The 12,918-nt window shown below is 45.3% G+C and overlaps 1 protein-coding gene across 1 annotated transcript in view; it reads right to left on the bottom strand.

Annotated features, from left to right (window-relative positions):
• Positions 1 to 11,496, bottom strand: part of MAN1A1 (mannosidase alpha class 1A member 1) — a 142,211-nt gene extending 130,715 nt beyond the window's left edge. Inside the window, exon 1 of the mRNA XM_069010899.1 lies at positions 10,640 to 11,496. Coding sequence (XP_068867000.1) covers positions 10,640 to 11,230 — 591 coding nt within the window. The 5' untranslated portion in view covers positions 11,231 to 11,496. The remainder of the gene's footprint in view (positions 1 to 10,639) is intronic.
• Between the last annotated feature and the right edge of the window lie 1,422 nt (positions 11,497 to 12,918).

The following is a 12,918-nucleotide window of genomic DNA, read 5'->3' as shown; positions in this document are numbered from 1 at the left end:
CTGCATGTGAAAACTGTTTCCATGAAGCCTGAAAACTTTCTCAGAGAGCATTTACTTTCTGCAATATTTAGATTTATATAATAAAAAAAAGAGTGAGTAAAGCTGATTATTGAAATATAAGGATTTCTTTGCTTCATCCTAATGTTCTGGAGTTTGCTTGTAGCATACATGCAATTATATTTTCAATTTAGATGGTGATTTGCAAAACAAAAAAATATTATGGCTTTAACTTTTTTCAAGGTGTTTTTTCAGGCTAGAGCTTGCACCCAAAAAACTGCATCCTCAGCTACAGACAACAGACCAATTGTACAACATATTTCACTCTTATGTAAAACATACCTACGGAGAAAGATATGAATACATCTTTGTCAATATATAAATACAATTTTTTTAAGAAACCGCATGAAGAGACATACAGGTTTTTCTTCAGAAAGATCATTTCTTTGAAGTGCCCTTCTTGATCTGTGATGTCACTTCAGCCCTCAAAAAGATCATACACCTTTCTATTTCAGTCAGTTTGGGTTCAGTGCCTTGCTTACTCTAGAGCTTTACAGAGTAAGACATAAAAATATCAGTCAATTTGCAGTTTGTCTTTACATGGCATAGTTTTTCCCATGGTGATTCTTCAGATGATCTCACCAGAACAAAGAAAGCAGCATGCAGTTTTGAAGTAGTATGACTTTTTAAATAAGTAACATGTATAACTCTTCTACTCTAAATGATAATTAGGTTTTCTGTTGCATGATGGGGCCAGGGGGTGCAGAAATCCATCACTGCAAATGATTAACATCTATTTCTCTATTTTTAAGCTTTAAAGAATTTAGTATTACTACCTAGGTCCAACACAGAATTTAAAGTGCAATTCTTAAAATCACAGATGGGTGGAGAACTACAACCACAGTAGCAAGCAACATTTTCCCACAGATAGCAGTATGGGCAAAGCTTTATCAGCAGTACCACCATTCACTGCACCAACAGATGTCACTGCTCAAAGGCAGTGAGAAAAGTGACAGCGGAGTTAAAAGACTGGGTCTGCATCTGCATGTGTCTATCAGTGAATAGTAAAATTACTATCTCCTTAAGCACTACACTTTGAAAGCAAAATGGCTTTTTTTAGCTTGGTATTCTTTCACATGAGCTACTTCCTATTTCCTTGGAAGAAAGCAGTCTCTGAACAAAAGAAATTTCAAAAGGCAGAGATTTATATTAAGCAGTGAACTAAGTGAAAGAAAAGTATGCAGATACTTTCAAAAAAATAGCCTCACAGTGGTCTGAATACTAATTAACGAAGCAAGCCACACTGATCTAATGCAATTTTATTGCAATATTTTAAAAGCAGATAATGACTTTTAATAAATAATTGAAAAAGAGGGTTTATGTTGCCAAGCAATAAGATCACCCCTACAAAAGTGAGATGCTGTAAAATTCTGGAAAGAAAGTATCAGACATTCTTTTCTTTCTACTTTATTCATGTGAAAAATACATAGTACTGCCTCTACACTAAATGCCATTATATATCTTCACATGAGAAGTGCAAAGCTACATGCTTTTACATTAAAACTGCAACTTCTGTTTCAACCCAGCATCACAGAAAGAAGCTGATTCTTCTAAAAGTATTTTTGAGAGGCACGCAAAGTCTTATAACAGCCAGATGTTCCACAGTCATCAGCTCATTCCTTGCACAGAATCATTTTGGTCCTTTGCACTGTTTTGCCTACCATCTCTTCTGATTTTTACCTATTTTCCTACCTGATTAGAGATTTGCCCTTAAAAGAAAGGGCCCAAGTTTCATGTAAATCAGAGTCTACTCACTCACTGTATTCCTAAAACAATTTAAAAGCCAAGGTACATATAGTTTCCAAGAAGGTGTAGGAAGACAAATGAAAATAGACTTTACACTTGTAGTTACCCTTGCCTAAGTGACTACATATCTCAGTGTTCCCACAAGGGCTGTGAATGTTCAACAGTTATAAGAATGTAACAGCAGGTTATGTGCTCATCCAATCTGTTTGAAAAGCTTTTAAAATCAGAGGCATCAGAATGAGCAATACCTGTATCTTCATAAATACCAGCTATAAAATCCAACCAGCTTACCATGGAGAGTTATAGCAAGTTGTCATATTATTTCATGCAAGCCTGTCCTGGTTACAACAGAGTTCAAACAGAAGATTTCAAGACGCAAGAAAGGCAAACTAGGAATTTTACTACCCTACAAGCCTTCCTTCATAACAGCATTGGAACACAGCACTTAAGTGTTGCTTCAAAAGCTTACAGCTAGTGACCTAAACATAGAACCAGGGAGTCTCAGGTTTAACCTCCCCCACAACAAAACAATGCATTTAGCAGCAGTTTAGTGGTAAAGCAGAGCTGCTCATGTGCAGTCATGAATCACACTCCAAAACCTAGGTTTAAACTGACACTAATGAGCTGACATGCCCAAGCTGGAGACCTGCATCACAGGTGGGAGAGAAGACAGCCTTCACCCAGCACACAGCAACAGCCCCTGCTTTAGAGGGGAACAACCAAACAGGAACCAGGTACTCAGGTTCTGCTCTGAAACCTGTCACACTGTGCAACGCTGTGCAAATCAATGCAATTTATAGGGCTGCTCTCAGCCCTAGAAAACCCAACTGCTTCCTCTCAACAGCAAAGCCTTCTGGACTCTGCAGGCGAGGCTGCCAAGCACTGCAATACAACTGCAGCTTAACCACAAGTCTGTAAAAGGTTTCATTTAATCTGGTTCAGGGAAGCATGCGCATCATTACTCACCAATTATGTTTTCCTAACAGACTTGCAGACTCGATTAAAAAGAGCCATGGAAAACAGAAAAAGAGAAGATGCCTCTCAGAAATGTGCATACACTCTCTATATCACATGCTTAAAAAAGCCCAAACAACTCAGTGGGGAAAAAAAAAAAACAACCCAAAAGACAAACAACTAAAAAATGCTGTGGATAAAGAAGATTTTCACACAAAAGGAACCAGTATATTGAGCATCTGCTGCATTGCCCATATTGCTTAATTTACAGTACCTCATCCCCCCCCAATTATTTTCCTCACTTGTAAAATGACAGTTCTATAAATAACTTAGAAAGAGACCACAAAATCCTTCAAAACTGAAAGTCTAAAACACACTTTACACAGAGACACATCTGAATAGTTGAGTTTGCTACCAAAAAGACACACAGCCAGAGTGTCTCATCACCTTCGTACCACCTCAGGTGGCAATTTATTGCCAGAGTAAGTGCTGCACTGTCACGACAGAGCAAACACTGAATCAAAGCCACTCTCATGAATTATTACTCTTACTGTGCCAAATGAGTTAGGAAGACAAATTTGTTACATGTAAATAAAGGATATACTTATCAAGATACTATCTTTAAGATGAAAACCGCAGAAATTTCCTCTTATGCTTGCACCCCAAGCTAGAAAAAAAACACTCCAACCTAACCGAAGAGGAAGTTAACACACTCTGCAATCCTTAGAGCAGTATGTTTTGGACAACTTTAAGAAAAGGTCTGTCCATCCAACAGTCACACAGGTCCTTCTGCAAGGACATGAACTATTTTCCACAAGAAGAGCTGTCTTCTGTCTCTCCATGACTTCCTTTTCATAAAGCCTGTGCTTTCATTAACATTCAAAGAAGATATCAAAGCCTGGCTGTCTACCACTCTTATTTGCTCCCTGAATGAGATAAGACATTTTTTGGTCTTAACAGTAGATTTTAATAAGCAGGTGGAATTTTTTCTGCTTCAGTTTGCCCACAGCACAGAACTACAGCCTTAAGCAACTGTACCCACCAACATTATGATTTACTCCATTTCTTTATATTAATTGGCTGCCATACTAGCATTAAATACAAAATCATCACCATGAGAATATAACTTTTGTCGAAGTACAGGAGAAATTCCATTTTAAGCTTTACCTCACGTCTTTATATTACCTTATTTAGTTCTCACAAAAAGAGTCCTGTGTGTCTGGAACTCACATTTTGCCTTTAGAGAAAGACAAAGAATTAATCATGTGCTTGTTTTGGGGGGTTTTTTGGTGTTTTTTTGTTTTGTTTTTTTTTTTTTTTTTTTTTTTTTTTGTGAAAGCCAGATGTTTCCCACCGAACATTTAAAGCCTTTTCATTTTCCTCACAATTCTGAGGATCTGGTTACAAAGGACATTCAGTTACTTTCGACAAATTTACCTGTTGACAATACAGACCAAGTCTGAAGATAGGAAAATTAAATATTCTTCTTAGCACACAGAAAACAGCTGCAAGGCTGAAAAACATGAACTAGCAATTGGGAAAACACCCTATTCCAGTTGGATATGCACACACACACTGAAACACCCCTCCAACTCCTGATCAAAGATCAAATGAGACAGGCATTTGCCTGCAAGTCATTTGGCTGAAGGGAGGCTATGAGGTTCTAAAAAAAAAAAAAAAAAAAAAAAAAAAAAAAGAAGCTAAAACAGCTCACCTGAAACAATGTCCATCCCTAAAAAGACCTCTGTGACTCTCAGCAGAAAGAACATTAATTTGGCAAACATATACCTTATTTCAGGTCTTGGGGACATAAAGGTGCCTCAGTCCATTGTCCTCCACTTTCCTCTCCTTTTAAATGCAGTGGCTTAGTGGGGGTCCACTGCTTCCACTGTGCTCAGACCTCCACTAAACCACTTTGGCTCCCCACCCTGCCAGGCCACAAACCCAACATAAACAGGGCTAGCTTCACGTCTCCTTGGCAGGTTGAGCTGGCTCTCCATAGGTTCTGCCAAGTGATAAAAGACCATGCTTAACAGAGTCACTGAATCATACTCAGTAACTCAACTGAAGCTTCTCTGCATCTCGTAGTGCCATGAACCCTAAGCAAGCACTTTAATTTATTATTTTGTGACATTTTGGATATCATAAAACAACCCTGGCCACCTCCGGCTTACCATCATCATGTGTGATTCCCATCTTTAGGCATTTTATTCACTTCCTCAGTGACTTTTATAAAAGCATTTAAAAATAAAAAAAGAACCACAATAAACAGTATTTATCAGGAAGGAAAGCACTACCAAACACTCAAAAAACTAGCAAATACAAAAATACTGAAGATTACAAGTAGATAAATAAAGCTCTGGGTGAGAAAAAAACAAGATTAATTTTAAACTTAATGACAACTGTAAGATGTCAGCATTAAGGTCACAAGATACTTCAGGAAAACTTTCAAAATGCATTGACTGCATCATCAGCATGTTGGCAGGAATCACCACACTGCTTACTCACTACATGTCAACTCTCTTCCTTTCACTGAATCATGTTCTTAAAGAAATGTACCATCAGGGAACATGTTTTTTTCTGTTTGAAACCCAAACAACCCAATACTTTAACTGCTGCATTTTAACTGTTCCCTCTCCTATGAAGGTCCTCACAACCTTCCTCTCAGTAAAATCACTCTGAATTTTTGTCTATAGCACCTAGGGCTTCAGTAATTCCTGCTTCTGTGTTTCCTTTCTCCTTTTCTGTTATGAGAAGAGGGGTTGGGAGGTAAATCTCCTGAAGGGAAATGCTTCATTCTGCTAAAGAAGGTTATTACAGTAGATAGATTGCTCTGCAAAAGTATCATTGCAGAGATTCAGTTTTAATGCAGAACTTAGGCAAGATCAGGTACCAGCTTCTAAGACATGGCTACTCAAAGAGATTTCATACCTTTCATCCACCTGCTCCCTTACCACAGCCAAAACTAGCACCAAGCCAACCCTTACATCAAGGCCTTTGACTCACCAACCTGACAAAGTTTAGCAGAAATCCACCCAGTTTTTTTTGCTCTGACAGTTTTCTGCTGATTTACTGAGCTGAAGCAGCTTATGGAGGGACACAGTGGAAGTCACACCAAGTAGATAGTGGGAGAAGGCAGTCAAAAGTGGTTTGAAGAGACTCCTCCTCCTCTTCCAACAGAGGAAATATTGGTGAGCTCAACTTGTCATGTAAACACCCTCATAAGGAAATGAAACTCCATCCAGCCTGGCACTGACCTTCTCAACCAGCAGCACCAGGATGCCAGGCAGTGGGAAAGCAAGTGGTGGACGCATGCAGGAAGACACAAGTGGCCAACTGCCCTTCTACAGCAGTGAGTGACCATCCATAATTCTGCCATCACTCCTTCTTGCTAATGAAGAGATCTGATTATGTCCAAGTATTTCATGTATTAGATCTCTGATTAGTGCTTCATTTTGATGCTCACAAGCTTTTTTTCCTCAAGATATTGCTGAACATCCCTGCAACATTACTGAGACTTCCAACTAAACTGCATAAAAGCCACCACAGAAAAGAGTTAAACAAAATGAAAACTGAGGACTTAGGAAGCTTCAGAATTCACACTGCCAGCGCCACCTCAATTCAGTTCTTTATGGAAAGACAGGAGGGGAAGCTGCAGAGTCTGTTTTGCTGTCTTGCAGCCACTGCTGCCTTGAGCTAAAAGGACTGGTGCTCAAAATCCCCTTTGCAGGACTTGTACTAGATGACTGCAACAGCTGAGCGCTGTGCAGGTATTTGGAGCACTGCATGACCATGCTCTTCAGACATTGATTCCAGTTTACCAAGGAGGCTTTTATCCTGAAGAAATGTCCAAACAGCTCTGATCAATAATGTGAACGGTTTCCAAGCTAGTTGCCTTGTACAAGAACAGCACAGCTGCATTAGTATGGTGCTCCACCAACACCAAGAGCTTGCTGTTCAGCAGGATTAATTAGTCTGGGCAGAGCACCGCACTAATGTGATTATATAGCTTCTAGTACCTGAGCTAGATCATTCATCGTTTCTATTCCTTTGCTCTGAAATAAAAAGAGCTTAGATTTTGCTATTTTCTTAACACCTAAACAATTCCAGCATCTTTTTTTCTTGGAAGAGAGGGGAATGAGACTTGGAGAAGACTCAAAATCAGACTTTCCTCATTAAAAGAACGCACCTCCGGCCTTCATAGCCTCTCTCCACTACTACCATCCTCTTCTAATCACTTCTTTTGCTTGTATCAACTATCTATGCACCCGTAAGTCTTCCCTTGATATCAGAAATAATGATGTCCAGCCACAACCCACAGTGACAAGAGCAGAGACCGGAAGACATTGTGCTTGAGTGGAATGGAATCATCATTGCCTTCCACGCCTCCTTCTTTCCAGGTAGGGAACAGATACCACAGGAGATACTTGCTCAAAAGAGGGGCCACTTCTCACACCAGTGAGCAGAAGAGCAAAAATACAAACCACAAACTCCTCATTCAGAGTCTGGGGCTCCTTTCAGGACATGGAAACAGAGACCAGTGTGAGGTATACCACATCCCAGACCTTGCCCCAAGTCATGGGAGCACCAGTGGAACTGCCTGAAGAATTCAAGTTCTGGCAAATGCAAGTGTGCTGGTATGCTCAAAGTGTGCCTCTGCTCAAACCTCCCAGCATCCAGCATGAGGATGACGCTCAGGGCAGGCAACATTAGGCAATAGAGTAAAAAATCAGCAGCCACAAGCTACTGACAGCAGTTGAACAACAGAAAGTACTGAGAAAAGCCCCACTGCTGGCAGTACTGCTCTTTCTTCTGAGTTTGCCTGTAACACACCAACAGAAGAGAAACAGAGGACTATCACAGCACCCATTAGTATCTCTGGCTCACGTCCCTTACCTGCATGGACACACCTACACACAGCCAGACCCCACAGGTGTAACACAGTGGGGCAGTTCCCACACACAGACCTTGAGAGCAACCATATCGTTCTGGCAGAGTGAAAAGCAGTGATAACAGCAGGATCTCCACTTCTTCATGTTCCCACAAGTATTTTACTTGCTCAATAAGCATCTACCATTTCTTTTCCTTTCTGGTAATATTATGTTGGCTTAAATACTAAGAGAGGTTCAAGAACTTTTATATTTCCCTCTTGTTTAAGTTCCCCCCCCCTTTTTTTTTAATATAAAAGAGCAACCTGTAGAAAAAGTGGTTAAAATTTCTAGAGCAAAACTTGGCTAAGAAATGCTGTAAAGTCATGGCATTTCATTGCTTTGTGATTGCAAATGATACTGTACTGGCTGGACTTCTAAACACATGCGTCAACTTAAAATTTAAAACAGTAAATGGACAAAACATCTCTAAGGTATCTCCCCTCTTAGCTTTATCTCAGCATGTTGACGGGACGGAGCTCTTCCAGAACAGAAATGCAAGGAAGAACAACCTTACTTTTTGGCATTCTTTTCCTTTAAAGTAACTTGCTTCCTTCTGTCAAAAATATCCACAGGAATAGTTTTCAGTTTTGAGTTCTAGGTATATGACAAATCATAGAATGCAGATGCAAATTCCAGGCTCAAAAGAGTATGAAAGCAGAAAGATTCTTTATGTTTGCATCTCTAGCATGCAACCACTAGGCACAAAGAGAGGAACTTTAAGGGAAAATTCTGGTTTCTGTGCATGTGCAGCAGAGAACAAACTTTTAAAAGATACAATTTAAAACTACTTTAAGTTTTAAAACGAAACTAAAAAGACTGCAGATGAGAAATCCATCTTGACATTCAGGTAACAATAGAAAAAAAGTGGACTAAAGCTTGCAAAAAGACAGAGAGAAAGGCAAAAAAAAAAGGCCCACACATGAAACAATGTGAATCCCATTAGCACAGAACTTTTTTTACAGTGTTTTACAGTCAGTGGAAAAAATGTATTCTTTTAAAAACACAAACATCAAACCAGGAAAAATACTGCAAAGTACTGCAAAAATAATAAAGCAAGTAAGTAACCAAGATGTTAAGGTCACATACTCAATTAGGAGAAAAAGAAACTCCCAGAAATGACACGTAGTACTGAGGACTTAAACTGGGATATAGAAGAAAATAAAGATCTGGAAACTAAGTGCAGTCTCAGTGTCATCTCCTATGCTTAAACAGACAAAACTGTGGTTTAGGGGGCTACTGTGAAACTGGTGCTCTGTGAAGAAGTGGAGGAGAAAGACAGTGGAAAGGAAAGGGAGGATGAAATTGAAGAGATACTGGCTGTATGTGCATATATACACATACCTAGATACACAAACAAGGCACACGTGCACATGCATATCCACACATAGTAAAAGGTAACTTGGACTAGCTGGCACGCAGTGAGACCAGCAAGACAGCAGTATACTGAAGTGTTATCTTCTTCCTCCTGTTTATTTACTTGTTGCAGTCTTCTATACCACAGAACCACATACATCAGGCCTGGAATCTCATTACTTCTAAATAATTCTTCATGGCAGTTCCACACAGCTGGAAAAAGAGTTTTCTGGTATTTCTAACTTTCTGCATGCCTCAGGGAGGCTGCGTGACTAAACCAGAGGGCAACATAGTCTCTGCACCCTTCAACATAGTCTCTGCACCGTGCACTTCTGAGACTTTCTCCCTTCGAAATACCTTCACTTGGTACATACTGCTTATGACTTATAACTATGCTACACAATTTGCTGAAATAGTTAGTGACACAAGGACTCCAGAGCACAGAACACAACTTGATAATTGTGAGAGCTTTTTATCTGATGCTCCGTGTGATATTACAGCTCACTTTTCAGAGCACTCTGTACAAACAGACAATAAAAATAAGTGATTTTAAATAAGCCTAACCAGGTTTCACTAACACTGAAATACTCTGTAGTAAATCTCACTCTTATCTCATTTCCATCACCGCAGAACATGAAATACATACTACTAATTAATTCATAAGCCCTAATCTCTGCAGGCAGCTGAAATTGTCAGTTCGATAAATAAACCAGCCAGCACTGATGGGAAGCTGAATTGTATTATCAAGGAAATTCTTCTTCTGCTAGAGGACCCTGTCAAGCTCTGCCCACGACAGCATTACCTAGACACAGTTTGGAGAATTTCTTTACGGAAAGATTTAAACAGGCACCTGAACCAACCAAGCAGCAGGACCGAAAAACGGCGGTTGAAAGAATTTGTCAAAACACACACAGCTCTGACGCTTTACCGCTGCACCCTAAATTGACTGCATTTCGCCAAATGCCCTCAACTCTTCCGACAGCCGGTATCGCTGAACAGCGAACCGCATGAACCCGAGACAGACCGCGACACCTCTGGAGCGCTGCACCGCACCTGCACCCCGCCGGACAGCCCTGGGCAGCTCCTCTGCCAACAGTGCGGCACGGGCAGGGCGCCGTGCCCCGCTGGCTTCCGCAACCCGCGGTGGCACCCGACGGTCACCGGCCGAGCCCGGGATGTCCCACGGGCAGCGCAGGCGGACCCGCGCCGCTCTGCCTCCCCGGCGTCGCTGTCCCCAGCCCTCGGCGCCCTGCAAGGCGACCCATAGCCCGCCAACCCTCGCCGGGCTTTGCTTCCTCCCCGGATTTCGGTGCAACAGCTGGGGCAACCCGACAACGTCGGGAGGGAGGAGGCGCAGCCGGCACGGAGCGGGAACGCACCGCGAGCTGCGAGGATGCAACCGCGGGCGACGCCGCCGACCTGCGCGGCGGCTGCCGAGCGACAGCCGGCCAGAAAGACCCCCTTCCCGCAGGGAGGAGACGGCAGGAGGGGTCAGAGGTCCCCCAACACCGCCGCCAGCCCCGGCAGCGACCTGTTGCCCCGCGCGGGGGTGTCGAGGCGCATCCCCCGGAGCGGTACCGACAGCCGACACCACCCACCTCTTTGATTTTCTCCCTCTTCTGCCGGACGTCGGGGTCGGCGGGCTCCTGCCCCACAGCGCCGATGGGCTGGCGGAAGAGGCGCTGGGGTAGCCCAGGGGCGCCCGCCTCCTTCCTGCCGCGGGCGTCCTGCAGAAGTTTCTCCTTGTCCTGGCGGATGTCTCTGCGGATCTCCTCGGGCAGCTTCTGCAGCGTCTCCTTGGCCTCCCGCAGAGCCCGCTCGTGGTCCGCGCGGATCCGCTCCAGGCTGCCCGCCCCGCCTGCGGCCGCCGCCGCCGCCGCGCCGTCTCCGGGCTGCGGAGGGGCGCGGGGCTGCCCGCCGGGCGGCGGCGGCGGCGGCTGCAGGGCGGCCGAGTGGAAAAAGACGCCGCTAAGGAGCTTGGAGGAGTCGGGCAGGAAAAAGATGGCCCCGAAGCAGAGGGTGATGAAGGCGCTGAACACCAGCAGCAGCACGAACTTCTCCGTCAGCCGGAACGCGCCGGGGCCCGCTGCCTTCCTGCCCCCGCCGCCCGCGCCGCTGCCCGCGGGGCCGCCCAGCGTCCCCGGCCCCGCCGCGCTACCGAAGAGCGGCAGCAGGCTGGCGGCGGGCATGACCCCCGCGCCGCCTCAGTGCCGCGCTGCGCGCCCCGCCGCCGCCGCGCAGGGACCGCACCGCACCGGACGGCTCGGCTCCGCCGCCCTCTCCCCGCCTCGGCAGCACAAAGTTTCCCCGGGCGGACGCGGCAACTTTTCCCTTCCCCGCGGCCGCTCTCCCGCTGCGCTCCCGCCGGCAGCGCTCGGCAGCGTCTGCGGGGCGGGCGCTGTCAGCTCCAGCCCATGCTGCCGCCGGGCCGCCGCCGCCGCGGGTGCCGCTCCCCGCTCCGCCCGCGCGGAACTGCCAGGCAGCCGGGGGCGGGGCGGGGCGGGGCGGGGCCGCCGCCGGCCCAATGGCGAGGGGGGCGGGGTGCGGGCGCTGCCGGACCGCGACTCCCGGGGCTCAGCCGCGGGATGCGCTTCCGTGGGAGCTGCCGGACCTCCGCGGCTGGAGGGGCGCGGCGGCGGCGGCGGGGTCTGCCCGCTTCGGCCCCGTGGGCGGCGGCGGCGGCCCGGGGCGGGCGGGCGCGCGGCACCGGCACATGCCGGCAGCGCGCCCTCGCGCACCCACGTGCACGCTGCTGCGCGCACACACACGCGCGTGTGCCCCCGCACGGACGCGCGGCGGGGCTTGGCGCGCTCACGGGCGCGCGTGCACACGCGTGCACACACTCACTGGGGCTGGGTCGGGAGCGGTGCGAGGGGAGCCGGGGCACGGCGGGGCCGGAACGACTCCCGACCCACCGGTCTGGACGAGCCCTAATCCATTCCTTGTTAGAAAAACAGGGCTTAATTTTATTTTAATTTTTTCTGTAGGTAAAATGTGCATCTTTTCCAAGGAAGTAGGGGTATGTATCGATGGGAGTGTGAAAATCCGACTTTTCATCTACTATAGTGCAAATGAAAAGACCATCGTGTGCTGGCGCAAGGAAATGCCGTTTGATAGTGGATCGAATTGCTGCATCCAGCTCCCCAAGCATTCAGTGAGAGGGAAAGTTTCCAAAAATAATAAGATACCGATTTATTATTTTTGCCCGTGTTACAGAGCAATGCAATAAACAGCAGGCGTGTGAGAAGGGGAAACACAATAAAAGGTTGTGTCACTTTAACAGAAAAAGGGAACCCAGCCAACACCCAGCGGTTTATCTCCAACTTTTTTGGAACATGCTCAGAGTCTACCTAGAGTTTCACAGCAGTTCAGCATTGTAATCTTAAACATTTCCCCCAAAATGTTAACCACACAGTCAGAAAGAAAACAGTGAGATATGTTGTTCCCAGAAGTTAGGATGCTGATGTCGGTTTGTTTGCGTATTTGCATGGCTTAATTTTGCAAGGGAAAAAAAAAAAAACGACGGTAGAGGGAAGTCTGTGCTTTAAGCGAGGGCAGGGAGAAGGCATTGTGTAAGCCTTAAAGACATGATTTTGAAAATGGGCTTGGCATGGATCTAATTCTGCTCCCAGTGGAATTAAGGGGAGTTTTACCATTGACTTAATAGGAATAAAGCAAGGCTGCTGCCCAGTGCTTTTCTAAGTCCCTTTCTCTAGAAGTTAGAATATGTAATAGATTAATTAAAAACAGGTTTACAGAAGACAGTTACACAGAAATATCAGAGTGAGTCCTGCAAAACTCCCCTAAGTATATAAGCAAATGCTTCTCTAAAATTTCAGGATTATACATGAAACTGAAGGATCAGGGGCCCAACTTC

The sequence above is a fragment of the Aphelocoma coerulescens genome, chromosome 3 (genome assembly GCF_041296385.1).
Source record: "Aphelocoma coerulescens isolate FSJ_1873_10779 chromosome 3, UR_Acoe_1.0, whole genome shotgun sequence".
NCBI classification, from domain to species: Eukaryota; Metazoa; Chordata; class Aves; order Passeriformes; family Corvidae; genus Aphelocoma; species Aphelocoma coerulescens.
The sequence above is the reverse complement of the archived record's forward strand: the minus strand, read 5'-3'. Positions and strand labels throughout refer to the sequence as shown.